Source organism: Rhinoderma darwinii, chromosome 5 (genome assembly GCF_050947455.1).
Source record: "Rhinoderma darwinii isolate aRhiDar2 chromosome 5, aRhiDar2.hap1, whole genome shotgun sequence".
NCBI lineage: Eukaryota > Metazoa > Chordata > Amphibia > Anura > Rhinodermatidae > Rhinoderma > Rhinoderma darwinii.
In genome coordinates this window covers 202882853-202897399 of record NC_134691.1, presented here as the reverse complement: position 1 = coordinate 202897399, position 14547 = coordinate 202882853, and the positions used below count along the sequence as shown (strand labels likewise).

At 43.1% G+C, this 14547-nt stretch overlaps 1 protein-coding gene across 3 annotated transcripts in view; it reads right to left on the bottom strand.

The window, feature by feature from the left end:
• The window catches only part of COL15A1 (collagen type XV alpha 1 chain), a 359120-nt gene that overhangs the window by 83309 nt on the left and 261264 nt on the right, over positions 1 to 14547 (bottom strand). For all 3 annotated transcript variants that reach the window (XM_075826867.1, XM_075826865.1, XM_075826866.1), the window contains 3 exons: positions 14007 to 14051; positions 13828 to 13908; positions 7787 to 7822 (listed from right to left, as the gene is read on the bottom strand). In XM_075826867.1, the coding sequence (XP_075682982.1) occupies positions 7787 to 7822; positions 13828 to 13908; positions 14007 to 14051 (162 nt within the window). The remainder of the gene's footprint in view (positions 1 to 7786; positions 7823 to 13827; positions 13909 to 14006; positions 14052 to 14547) is intronic.

Below are 14547 nucleotides of genomic sequence, written 5' to 3'. Positions count from 1 at the left end.
CGCAGAACGTTAATCAATGCTGCAGAATCACTGCTCTTCTGTTGCAGGTTTTCCCCATTGAATTCATGTGTTGCAATTTTTAGCACATGATGCAGCTGCTCTGTATACAGGATACAAAGCAGCTGTATCTCAAAAAGTAAAAATAATTTTTAATAAAAAGTATTTAGAAAGTTGCACCAAACACACTGATGTATGTATGAATGTATATATATATATATATATATATATATATATATATACATGAATTCAAAGATGTATGTAGCCTTTAAATGTCAATCTTTGACCACGGGAGATATGCTTATGCTTACTTCATATTAGCGGCATGTCTGGTAGTCTTGACTTTGTTAAATATACTATGCAGTCAGTACTTTAACCCCTTAAGGACGCAGCCTAGTTTTGGCCTTAAGGCTCAGAGCCCATTTTTCAAATCTGACATATTTCACTTTATGTGGTAATAATGTCGGAATGCTTAAACCTACCCAAGCGATTCTGAGATTGTTTTCTCGTGACACATTGGGCTTCATGTTCGTGATAAAATTTGGTCGATATATTCAGTGTTTATTGGTAAAAAATTGCAAAATTTAGAGAAAATTTGGAAAAAATTGCATTTTTCAGAATTTAAATGCATCTGCTTGTAAAACAGACGGTTATACCACCCAAAATAGTTACTAGTTCACATTTCCCATATGTCTACTTTAGATTGGCATCGTTTTTTGAACATTCTTTTATTTTTCTTGGACGTTACAAGGCTTAGAACATAAACAGCAATTTCTCATATTTTTAAGAAAATTTCAAAAGCCTTTTTTTTAAGGTACCTCTTGAGTTCTGAAGTGGCTTTGTGGGGCCTATGTATTAGAAACCCTGATAAAACACCCCATTTTAAAAACTAGACCCCTCAAAGTATTCAAAACAGCAGTTATAAAGTTTTTTAACCCTTCAGGCATTTCACAGGAATTAAAGCAAAGTGGAGGTGAAATTTGCAAATTTCATTTTTCTTGCTGAATTTCAATTTTATTCATTTTTTTTTCTGTAACAAAGAAGGTTTTACCAGAGAAACACTACTATATATGTATTGTCCAGATTCTGCCGTTTTTAGAAATGTCCCACATGTGGCCCTACTGCGCTCGTGGACTAAAAGACAAGCCCTAGAAGCAAAGAAGCACCTAGTGCATTTTGAGTCCTCTTTTTTATTAGAATATATTTTAGGCAGCATGCCAGGTTTGAAGAGGTGTTGAGGTGTCAAAACAGTAGGAATCCCCCAATAGTGACCCCATTTTGTAAACTACACCCCTCAAGGAATTCATTTAGGGTTGTTGTTACCATTTTGACCGCACATTTTTTTCACAGCACGTATTTGAATTGGGCTCTGAAATGAAAAAAATTTCATTTTTTCCAATAAAATGTCATTTGTGATCAAAATTTCTTATTTTCACAGGGAACAAAATACCCCATTTTGTTGCCCAATTTGTCCTTAGTGTGGCAGTACCCCATTTGTGGTGATAAACTGCCGTTTGGGCCCATGGGAGGGCTCAGAAGGAAAGGAGCGCTATATGTTTGTTGGAGTCCAGATTTTGTTGGATTGGTTTTCGGGTGCCATGTCGCATTTGCAGAGCCTCAGAGGTATCAAAGCAATGGAAACGAACCAAAAGTGACCCCATTTTGGAAACTACACCCCTCAAGGAATTCATTTATGGTTGTTGTTAGCATTTTGACCGCACAGTTTTTTCACAGCACCTATTTCAATTGGGCTGTGACATTAAAAAAATGTCATTTTTTCCAATAAGATGTAATTTTTTACCAAAATTTCTTATTTTCACAGGGAACAAAATACTCAATTTTGTTGCCCAATTTCTCCTGAGTGCATCAATACCCCATTTGTGGCAATAAACTGCCGTTTGGGCCCATGGGAGGCCTCAGAAGGGAAGGAGCGCTGTGTGTTCTTTGGAGTACAGATTTTGCTGGTTTGGTTTTCGTGTGCCATGTCGCATTTGCAGAGCCCCAGAGGTATCAAAGCAATGGAAACCCACCAGAAGTGACCCCATTTTGGAAACTACACCCCTCAAGGAATTCATTTATGGGTAATGTGACCATTTAGACCCCATAGTTTCTTCACAGAACTTATTTGAATTGGGCTGGGAATGAAAACAAAATTATTTTTGTCAAATAATATGTAGTTTTGGCTGAAAATTTCTTATTTTCACAAGAAACAAAATACCCCATTCTGTTGCACAATTTGTTCTGAGTGCCGCAATACCCCATTTGTTGTGATAAACTGCCGTTTGGGCCCATGGGAGGGCTCAGAAGGAAAGGACCACCATTTGGCCTACTCGGGATTTTCTAGTGCGAAGTCATGTATGCAGAAGCCCCTGAGGTACCAGTACAGTTGAAACCCGCAAGAAGTGACCCCGTTTTAAAAACTACACCCTTAAGGCATTCATCTAGAGGTGTAGTGACCATTTTGACCGGAGACCTACACCCCATAAACTGTAATGTGGGTTCTCCCGGGTATGGCAATACCCTACATGTGGCTGTTATCAGCTGCCTGGACACACAGCAGGGCCCAGAGGGGAAAGACGAGGGGGGATAAGCTGTGCGGAGTGCATCAGGGTAAGTAAAATTGGGGTAAATTATAAACCAAGGGATGTATGATAAATTTTAAAACACTTTCATACAGAGCTCTGGTTATTCGGGACACGTGTCACATTGATATATTGTGTCCTCCCTTATCCCCCTCTTATAGCAGACTTTGCACCTCTTTTGACTTTTTCCCTTCTTGCCAGTTTGGGGAACTTCCCCTGGAAAGTGTTGCCCTGGTACGATGCGTGTGGGCTCGCTTCCAGAAGTACTGGGTGCCCCCCCTTCTTGGTCCCTAAAGATTAGGTTCTTGATAATCACCTCTTGAAATTCCAGGAAAGTTCCCGTCTGGCCTGCACATCGACGTAGCACGTACGCATTGTACAAAGCCATCTGTATGATGTGCCCGGCCAGCTTCTTATACCACACCGCATGGCGCTGTAGGGCTTCAGGGCTTGATCTTACAAGTCCATCCCTCCCATGTACCTATTGTAGTCCAGGATGCAGTCTGGTTTGGGGGTGGCCTTTCCTTCATATATCCTAAACCTGTAGGTATACCCTGATGCACTCTCACAGCTTATACATCTTCACGCCATACCTTGCCCTCTTACCCGGCAGGTACTCGCGGAATTGAACCCTCCCTTTAAAATGTACCAGGGACTCATCAATAGAAATACACTTCTCGGGGGTGTATGCTTGGGAAAACCGGGCACTGGAACGGTCTAATAGGGGTCTCCGTTTATACAAACGGTCAAAACTGGGGTAATCTCGGGGTGGGCACGGCTCATTATCAGTATAATGTAAGAAGCGAAGTATTGCCTCATTTATTAATTTTTTTAGGTTCCAGTTCAGTTCTGAAGTTGCTTTGAGGGGCCCATATATTAGAAACCCCTATCAAATACCCCATTTTAGAAACTAGACCCCTCAAAGTATTCACAACAGCATGTAGAAAGTTTATGAACCCTTTAGGTGTTTCACAAAAATTTAGAGCAAAGTAGAGGTGAAATTTACTTTATTTTTTTGTCAGAAAATCCTCTTTATACCATTTTTTTTATAACACAAAAGGATTTATCAGTGAAACGCAACTCAATACTTATTACCCAGATTCTGCAGTTTAGAGAAATATCCCACATGTGGCCCTAGTGCGGTAATGGACTGAAGCATCGGCCTCCGAAGCAAAGGAGCACCTAGTGGATTTTGAGGCCTCTTTTTTATTAGGCACTATGTCCGGTTTGAAGAGGTCTTGTGGTGCCAAAACATTGGGAACCCCCCAAAAGTGACCCCAATTTGGAAACTAGACCCCTTGAGGAATCCATTGTAGTTTTCTTGGGGTGCATGCGGCTTTTTGATCAGTTTTTATTCTATTTTTAGGTGGCGTGGTGACTAAAAAACAGCAATTCTACTATTGGTTTTTTTTCGTTTTTTTTTACAGCGTTCACCGTGCGCTATAAATGACATATTCACTTTATTCTGCGGGGCGATACGATTACGGCGATACCAGATGTTTATAGTTTTTTTTTATGTCTTATGGCGTTTGCACAATAAAATAAGTTTTGTAAACAATCATTCACTTTTTGTGTTACCTTATTCTAAGAGCCATAACGTTTTTATTTTTCAATCAATAAAGCCGTGCGAGGACTTATTTTTTGCGTAACGAACTGTAGTTTTGATCAGTACCATTTTTAGGTGCATGCGACTTTTTGATCTCTTTTTATTCCATTTTTTGGGAGGTGAAGTGACCAAAGAATTGTGATTGTGGTACGGTTTATTATTATTTTATTTTACGGCGTTCACCGTGCGGGATAAATAATGAAATAATTTTGTAGTTCAGGCCGTTACGGACGCGGCAATACCAATTATGTATAGTTTATTTGTTTGTTTATATATTTTTATTAATAATAAAGGACTGATCAGGGAAAAGGGGGGATTTTTACTTTTATTACTTTTAAATCTTTTATTTTCTAATTTTTACACATTTTTTTTTAACTTTTTTTTCACTTTATTACTTTGTCCCACTAGGGGACATGAGGGCAGGAGGCTTTGATCGCTATTCTAATACACTGCACTACATGCGTAGTGCAGTGTATTAGAACTGTCAGCTACTCACTGACAGCAAGCATAGTGGGTCCTGACGTTGTCAGGACCCACTAGGCTTCCGTCTATGGCATAGCCGGACGCCATTGTTTGGTGTCCGGTTGCCATAGTCACCATCGCCGGCCGCTATCGCGTAGCAGGCCGGCGATGGCAGCTTAACCCCTAAAAAGCCGCGATCTCTATAGAACGCGGCTTTTAAGGGGTTAATCAGCGGGGACACAGCGATCGGTCCCCGCTGTAGGAGCTGTGACAGCTGCTGAACAAGACAGCAGCGTCACAGCTCCTGTATGTGTCGGGAGGACGGCCGAAACGGCCGTTACTCCCGAGACGTACTATTACGGCATGGAGCGCGAACGATACAGCTGCCATGACGTAATAGTACGTCAAGGAGCGGGAAGGGGTTAAGTGAATACATGATTATTCCAAGTTTAAATGGCAAAACTCTTATACTTTATTTACTTCTTAAACTTTTCATAGGTAGCCACTTTAAACTCATTATTATTTAGTTAACTGGAAATAGTTGCTTTTTGTTGCCATCTATATATTAAAGTGTAGAGAAAAAAAGGGCTGCCAAAGTAAAAAAATAAAAGTGTTTGTAGAGAACAGACTTAGGCCTCATTTAAACGAGCGTGTGCGTTTTGCGCACGCAAAAAAACGCAGCGTTTTGCGCGCGCAAAAGGCACTTGACAGCTCCGTGTGTCATCAGTGTATGATGCGCGCCTGCGTGATTTTCGCGCAGCCGCCATTATAGAGATGAGGCTAGTCGACGTCAGTCACTGTCCAGGGTGCTGAAAGAGTTAACTGATCGGCAGCAACTCTTTCAGCACCCTCGACAGTGAATTCCGATCACCATATCGAGTAACCTGTTTAAAAAAAAAGAGGTTCGTACTTACCGAGAACTTCCCGGCCGTTGCCTTGGTGACGCGTCCTTGGTGACGCGTCCTTGGTGACGCGCCTCTCTTGACATCTGGCCCCACCTCCCTGGATGACGCGGCAGTCCATGTGACCGCTGCAGTGCTTGGCTTGTGATTGGCTGCAGCTGTCACTTGGACTGAATTGTCATCCCGGGAGGTCAGACTGGAGGAAGAAGCCGGGAGTTATCGGTAAGTCAGAACTTTTTTTTTTTACACATTCACGCATATTGGGATCGGAAGTCACTGTCTAGGGTGCTGAAACAGTTTAACTCTTTCAGCACCCTGGACAGTGACTGTCTCCTGCCGGGTTCGGTCAAAACGAGTTCGGCCGAACCCGGTGAAGTTCGGTTCGCTCATCTCTAAGACACTCCGTTTGGATGTTTGTAAACAGAAAAGCACGTGGTGCTTTTCTGTTTACATTCAGTTTGACAGCTCTTGCGCGAATCACGCAGACCTTCGTGGTTTTCACGCACCCATTGACTTAAATGGGTGCGTGATGCGCGAAAAACACAGATTTTTAGAACATGTCGTGAGTTTTTTTCAGCGCACTCACGCTGAGCAAAACTCACGGACTGTCTGCATCCCCCCATAGACTTGTATAGGTCCGTGCGACCCGCGTGAAAAGCACGCGAGTCGCACGGACGTATATCACGTTCGTGTAAATGAGGCCTTAGGGTTCATTCACACGTTGCAGTTGAAACCGCATTTAAAAATGCATGTGAAAACCGCGTGTGTTAAAAATGCAAATGCATCAAAAAATTCACCAAATCGCTAGCACCTAAATAAATCAATATTTTGTAAATACAATTTTCCAGTTTCAAAGTCTTTTAAATTACAAGTACTCTGTGACAGCAGAGGCGAATAACTTAGACCATACGACTAAATCTGTTGCGAAATCTGAAGTTTTAAAATCTGACCAGACACTGTAAAAATATGGTCCGTAAACCATGCAGTGGCCAATTGCTGCATGATTTTCACAGTAATACCCGGAAAAATTGTGTGGCAATTGGTCACTGCAATTGAGCCGGGTTTCAGCCGCATGCGGACGCCGTTATGTGGGACCATTCCCTTAATTCCCAGTTACACAAGCAGATAATATAACGCTAAAGAGCGATCATGCACGATAATCGCTGAATGTGAATAGGTGTAGTGAGCAATAGAACGCATGTTGATCGTGCAAATAATCGTTGGTTGTCATAACATTGTGGTATGTAAAAATTTATTTTTGATTGATAGTCGACATCTAACTTTGTTAAACAGACGGCCATCGGTAAATTTTTTACGATTATTCAGATGAAAATGTTGTGTGTAAATACTTGCCTGTAATCGCTATTTTATGGTTTACACCAATTGTATAAAATGTAGCTAATACCAATATCTGTTAGTCAAAATGGACCTTTACTCATAACAAAAGAAAAATGAAATACGATTAACGTACTTTTTATTTATTTTTATTTACCCATGCATAATGATTTAACTGGTTCAAGTTTGAGACGGGCATGTTTTAAGTGGTTAATAGTTAAACAATAATGCTGTACCCTATGACATTAATTAAAGGCTGCCCAAGATGACCATGCATTATGGCGGATGGCTTAAACATCTTATCCACGTCATTGTCATATGGCTCAATGATCTGAAAATGATCACAAGCAGTTTAAAGTCTAAGTTGGAGGTGATGTGAGTTAATTGACAGATGAATTAGGGGTACTTTCAGGCCTCCTGCACACGTAGAGGATTTGTTGAAGATATTTGAACCCAATTTGCGACAAGAAAAGCGTTAGGGTCCATTTACATACACCAATATTGGCCATAAAAACAAGCGCCAATCAACGAGACAGCTTGTTGGTCGGCGCTTGGTTGCTCCTTTCACAAGGAACTATGTTTGGGGACGAGCGCTCGTTACTACGATCTCTTGTCCCCATGTATTTGCATCGTCGGCAGCACGTCTCCCTGTTTACACAGGGAGATGTGCTGCAAAACAACGATAATATTTTATGCTGCCTGAATGATATGATCAGCCGATGAACGAGCGTTTACACGTGGCAATGATCAGGAACGAGCATTCATATGAATGCTCATTTGCCCGATCATTGGGCTGTGCAAAAGGGCCTTTAGGCTGTTGAAGGCAAGTAGATGAGATTTAATAACCCTCATCCACATACTGCTTAACACAAACAGAAGTAAAAAAACAAACATTAAATTACCATTGGTCCAGTGGGTCCTAACATGCCAGGCTCCCCCTTGAAAGAAAAAGTGATTTGAACAATTATGAATTTGCAAAACAATCTATTTTTAGGACACAGCAAATTAATACATGAAAAGCATAATATCAATTTGGTTGTAAATTGCAAATTGCAAAAATAAAACCTATAAAATTTAAATAATTAGTAATTGTATCTAAAGTTAACCATTTAATTATATAAATGTTACAGATGATTATAGTTCCAGAACACTACATACATTAAAAGTATTGTCTATGGGCTTAATGTCTAAAGGCTTATGCTGTTTTTTGTTTTGGTAGATAAACTCCCATGTCTCTCAATGCAAATCTAATAGTATAGTGACATAGTGGGTTCACGCCTAACCATGACACTAGTATAAAAATAATAAGCGTTTCTTTACATATGTGTGTGTATATATATATATATATATATATATATATATATGGCAAGGAGGTGGTGTCCGAGGCACAGTTAGCTCCGCCCACAGCCCGACCTGCAAGAAGCCTGTGAGGAAGGAGATGTGAGTGCTCAGTCTGTCTGTTGTCTGTGCCTCTATTTGTCTGTGTGTTTGTGTGTGTGTATAAGTTCCAGTATGTGTGTATGTGTGTCTTTGTGTGTCTAGGTGGCTATAATGTATTTGTACAGTGGCGTAGCCATAGGGGTCGCAACGGTCGCAGTTGCGACTGTGCCCCCAAGCCTGGCCCGCAGAGCCCCCGTTGCCACACCGTGCTGATCGCGCTTCCAACTGGATTTGCGTCCTCAGGAGGCTGGAGCCTTGCTCAGAGTCTTGTTCAGTGCAATGCTGGAGCCTTGCTGCAGCATTCACTGTGCCGCGAGCGGCTCGGCGCAGGCAGGCGCAATGTAGTGGAGTCATCGCGCCTGTCTGCGCCGAGTCACTCACAGCACAGACTGGAGGAGAAGGATTCTCCACCCGTCGTGGGACTGTGGATAGGTAAGTAATTAAGTTATTATTTTTCTATTAGGTACGTACATATGGGGGCATTATACGGTAGCTGCTGAGGGGGCATTATACTTTATGGGGGCATTATACTGTATAGGACAGCTAAGGGGAAAATTATACTGTATGGGGGTATTATACTGTATGGGACAGTTATGGGGGCATTATACTGTATGGGGCAGCTATAAGGGGCATTATACTGTATGTGGCAGCTAAGGAGGGCATTATAAGGTATGGGGGCATTTTACTGTATGGGACAGCTATGGGGGCATTATACTGTAGTATGGGGACATTATACTGTATGGGACAGCTATTGCGGGCATTATACCGTATGGGGGGCATTACACTGTATGGGACAACTATGGGGGCTTTATACTGTATGGAGGCATTATACTGTATGGGACAGCTATGGTGGGCATTATACTGTCTGGGGCATTATACTGTATGGGACAGCTATGGGGGCATTATACTGTTTGGGACATTATAGTGTATGGTGCAGCTATGGGGTCATTATACTGTATGGGACAGTTATGGGGGCATTATACTGTATGTGGCAGCTATGGAGGGCATTATACTGTATGTGGCAGCTATGGAGGGCATTATACTGTATGGGGGCATTATACTGTATGGGACAGCTATGGGGGCATTATACTGTATGGGGACATGATACTGTATGGGACAGCTATTGCGGGCATTATACCGTATGGGGGGCATTACACTGTATGGGACAGCTATGGGGGCTTTATACTGTATGGAGGCATTATACTGTATGGGACACAGTGGCGTAACTACCGCCGTAGCAGCAGTAGCGGCTGCTACGGGGCCCGCGGCATGAGGGGGCCCGTGTCGCCCGCCGGCACGGGCCCCCACAATGGCCGGAGGCTCCGCTAGCAGCCGCTATGGCTGCTACAGCGGGACGCCACTGAACACTACGGCAGAGCAGGGAGGTATCTCCCTGCTCTGCCATTAACTGGTTCCCGGCCGCTGGCTGTATTTTTACGGCCAGCGGTCAGGGTCCTTAAAACCCGAGCCATAGACTTTCTACGGCTCGGGTTTTAACTTGCTGCCCGCGCGATCGGGCAGCTGAATGTCGGGTCTCCGGCTGTCAGTGACTGCCGGGGACCCTGAGGAGAAGATAGAAGCAGCTTTCGCTGCTTCTGTCTTCTCTGATAACTTGTACACAGCGCTGAATGCGCGCAGTGTACAGGAATAGAGGCAGCAGCAGCGGCGCTGTCTCTATTCCTCCCGGTGATCATGTGACTGGTCACATGATCGCCGGGTGCCGTTACTGCCAGACTGCTGCTGGGTCTAACTAGACCCAGCACAGCCCAGTTAGTGACAATCGTCAATATGAGAGGGCTGATTTCCACTGTAACTGGGGCTGCTGTGCAGCTCCAGTTACAGTGGAAAAACATGGTGTAAAAGAAAGAAAAAATATATATAAAGTTCCCCAAAGGTCTTCTTTGACCTTTGGGGGACAGACCATAGTAATAAAAAAATAATAAAGTGCAAAAAAAATGTAAATAATAAACACACATAAAATACCCACCCCAAAAAAAAAACGTCCCCCGCCAGTCATTGTTGTAACGCTAGCGCTGACCCAATTACCCTAATATAGACATGTAATATATAAAAATTTACGGTAGACAATGACGATCACAAATAAAAGGTCTATTTTAGGGTAAAAGTATGTTATTACCAAAAAAAATAGCTGAAAAGTAAAAAAAGCTTATTTTTTTACTATTATTTTCAAACTTTATGAATACAAATTCTAAAATAGCAAAAAAGGATGTGTATAAAAACGATAAAAAAAGAAACCTGCATTGTCTACGGAAAAAACGTCGCAAAAATCATATAGTTAGCCCAACAAATAAAAAAGTTATAGCCATTTAACTAACACGTGCTAAAAAGGGCTAAACGGTGTCTGGTCCTGAAGGCGCAAAATAGAGCAAAAGACATGTATCCCCCCGTTCTCCACAGGACATGTATCCCCCCGTTCTCCACAGGACATGTATCCCCCCGTTCTCCACAGGACATGTATCCCCCCCTTCTCCACAGGACATGTATCCCCCCCTTCTCCACAGGACATGTATCCCCCCCTTCTCCACAGGACATGTATCCCCCCCCTTCTCCACAGGACATGTATCCCCCCCTTCTCCACAGGACATGTATCCCCCCCTTCTCCACAGGACATGTATCCCCCCCCCTTCTCCACAGGACATGTATCCCCTCTCCACAGGATCTCCACAGGACATGTATCCCCTCTCCACAGGACATGTATCCCCCCCCTTCTCCACAGGACATGTATCCCCTCTCCACAGGACATGTATCCCCCCCTTCTCCACAGGACGTGTATCCCCCCCCTTCTCCACAGGACATGTATCCCCTCTCCACAGGATCTCCACAGGACATGTATCCCCTTTCCACAGGACATGTATCCCCCCCTTCTCCACAGGACATGTATCCCCTCTCCACAGGACATGTATCCCCCCCCTTCTCCACAGGACGTGTATCCCCCCCCCCTTCTCCACAGGACATGTATCCCCTCTCCACAGGATCTCCACAGGATAGGGGATACATGTGTGATCGCTGGCAGCGATAGGGAGAACGGCGGACTGAAACTCCCCTGAAGTTCTCCATCACAAACCTTGGACTTCCGGGGTCTGTGTCGGCAGCTCCGTAGAAATGAATGGAGCGCCGGTCGTGCTTGTGCGCATGCGTGACCAGCGCTCCTTTCATTTTTATTGAGCTGCGCAGACGCCGGAAGTCAGGTTTGTCATGGAGAAGTTCAGGGGGACTTTCAGTCCCCCGTTCTCCCTATCGCTGCCAGCGATCACACATGTATCCCCTATCCTGTGGAGATCCTGTGGAGAGGGGATACATGTATTTTGTAGGACACACTGTAGGTCGCATTTTTTTGGGAGGGGGGACGCTGTATGGCGTTCCCTACAGGGGGGGGAACGCTGTATGGCGTTCCCTACAGGGGGGGGAACGCTGTATGGCGTTCCCTACAGGGGGGGGTGGCTGTATGGCGTTCCCTACAGGGGGGGTGGCTGTATGGCATTCCCTACAGGGGGGGTGGCTGTATGGCGTTCCCTACAGGGGGGTGGCTGTATGGCGTTCCCTACAGGGGGGGTGGCTGTATGGCGTTCCCTACAGGGGGGGGTGGCTGTATGGCGTTCCCTACAGGGGGGGTGGCTGTATGGCGGTCCCTACAGGGGGGGAGCTGTATGGCGTTCTCTGCAGGGGGCTGTATGGCGTTCTCTACAGGGGGGCTGTATGGCGTTCTCTACAGGGGGATGTATGGCGCTATCTACAGAGGGGGGGCTGTATAGCGTTAGCTACAGGGGGGGGGCTGTAAAAAAGGCACTATCTACAAGGGGGGGTTGTGTGACACCCAGGGGAGGGGGGGCCCCAGTCAAAAGTTTGCTATGGGGCCCAGTCTTTCCTAGTTACGCCCCTGATGGGACAGCTATGGTGGGCATTATACTGTGTGGGGCAAAATACTGTATGGGACATTATAGTGAATGGCGCAGCTATGAGGGCATTATACTGTATGGGGGGCATTATACTGTATGGGGCAGCTATGTGGACATTATACTGTATGGGACATTATAGTGTATGGCGCAGCTATGGGGGGCATTATTCTGTATGTAGCAGATATGGGGGTATTATACTGTGTGGGGGCATCTATGGGGCATTATACTGTGTGGGCAAGCTATGGGGGGCATTATACTGTGTGTGGGCATCTATGGGAGGGATTATACTGTGGGGTCAGCCTTGGGGAGCATTATATTGTGGAGGCATTCATGGAGTCTGTCGGGCAAGACGGCTGGGTATAGGCGTGTGCAGGGGTCTGGTGATGTTGGGAAGGGGTAGGGGGGCCCAAGCTGAATTCTTGTACCAGGGCCCATGAGCCTTTAGCTATGCCCCTGTATCTGTATGTGTATATATTCCTGTGTGTGCATCTACTATCTGTACTCAGAGTTATCACTGTGTTATCTGTGTTACATAGGACTTCAGGTAACAGCTGCTACATTATCTGTACTCAGAGAGTTATAACTGTGTATTATCTGTAGTGTTACATAGGACTGCAGGTAACACTACTACATTATCTGTACTCAGAGAGTTATCACTGTGTTATCTGTGGTGTTACATAGGACTGCAGGTAACATCTAATACATTATCTGTACCCAGAGAGTTATCACTGTGTTATCTGTGGTATTACATAGGACTGCAGATAACATCTTCATTATCTGTACTCAGAGAGTTATCTCTGTGTTATCTGTGGTGTTACATAGGGCTGCATGTAACCTCTACTACATTATCTGTAGTCAGAGAGTTATCACTGTGTGTTATCTGTGATGTTACATAGGACTGCAGGTGACATGTACTACATTAGCTGTACTCAGAGTTATCACTGTGTGTAGGGCTGGGCGATTTTGCAAAAAAATAAAATCTAGATTTTTGTCAACCCTATGGACGATTTTCGATTTGATTCACGATTTTCTTATTTTTAGAAGTAATTAAGGAATTACTGTTCATGCAATTCCCTTATCCAAAAAAATACCACGACACAATTCTTTTACATAAGAGAATTGCAGGCATAGTTATCCAATAATATATATTGATTATCAGTATTGTCCCTGTGATCACGTGTGATCACGCTCACTTATAAAAGGGACAATGTTGATAATCATCATATATATATATTTAGCTCAGAGAATAAGAAGAGCAACTATGAGTGCAGAGGAACGCCAGGAACAACGAGAAACCAATTCCCAAAACAAGGCGTTAAGAAGGCAAAACCCTGAAGTAAGACAAGCCTGTAATGAACAACGTCGTTCTCAAAGAGCACAATTATAAATACTTATCATTCCTTTTGCTATATATATATATATATATATATATATATATATATATATATATACACACATACGCTAGTTTTATATACTATATATATGTATACACACACACACACACACACACACACACACACACACACACACACACACACACATACATGCATACTATAATATATAATGACAATAAGAAAAACTTTTACCTTTTCTCCTAGTGTTCCTGACAATTTAGTTATTAAAGAGCCATCAGCTGCTATAAGAGCACCCGGTTCCCCCTTTTCACCCTAAAATAATAATAAACACTCAAAAGTTAGCAGACTGGAAGAAAGATATAACAGACATCATTTATTAATGTGGTAAATCTTCACATTTTTACCACTACCTTTTTTCCATGTAATCCAGACACACCAATATCCCCTTTTGGTCCCTTGAAGATTAGAAATAAATGAAACAAATTGATATTAAAAAGGTTTTCCAGTGAATAAGATCCTTTTTTTAATCAATGCTAACAACAATACCTGCAACTTTGTGAAGTATTTGTGATATATTACATCATGTGAGCCTGCAAACTGACAGGCCTCTATAGCAAGATACACTGGGTGCAGCAGATTGTGGAGCAAAAGAAAATCTTGCACAGTGTATGGATTGTAAGATATTGTTTCAATAACTTGTGGATTTTTTCCAATTTTCTCAGTAAAAACTTTTTAATGGGTTTAATTATAAATTGTAGAGTACAGTGTAATAAAAAAAACAAATATGAGAAACCAGATTTTTGCAGTAACTTAAACATATTTAGACTGGATCAGAGTTTAATTTTGGGTTCCACAGGGATCAGTACGTGGCTATATGGTTCCAATGTAATACATAATTATCTTATAGATAGTTCAGATAGTAGCATTTTTATATGAACAGGTGATTCTGAA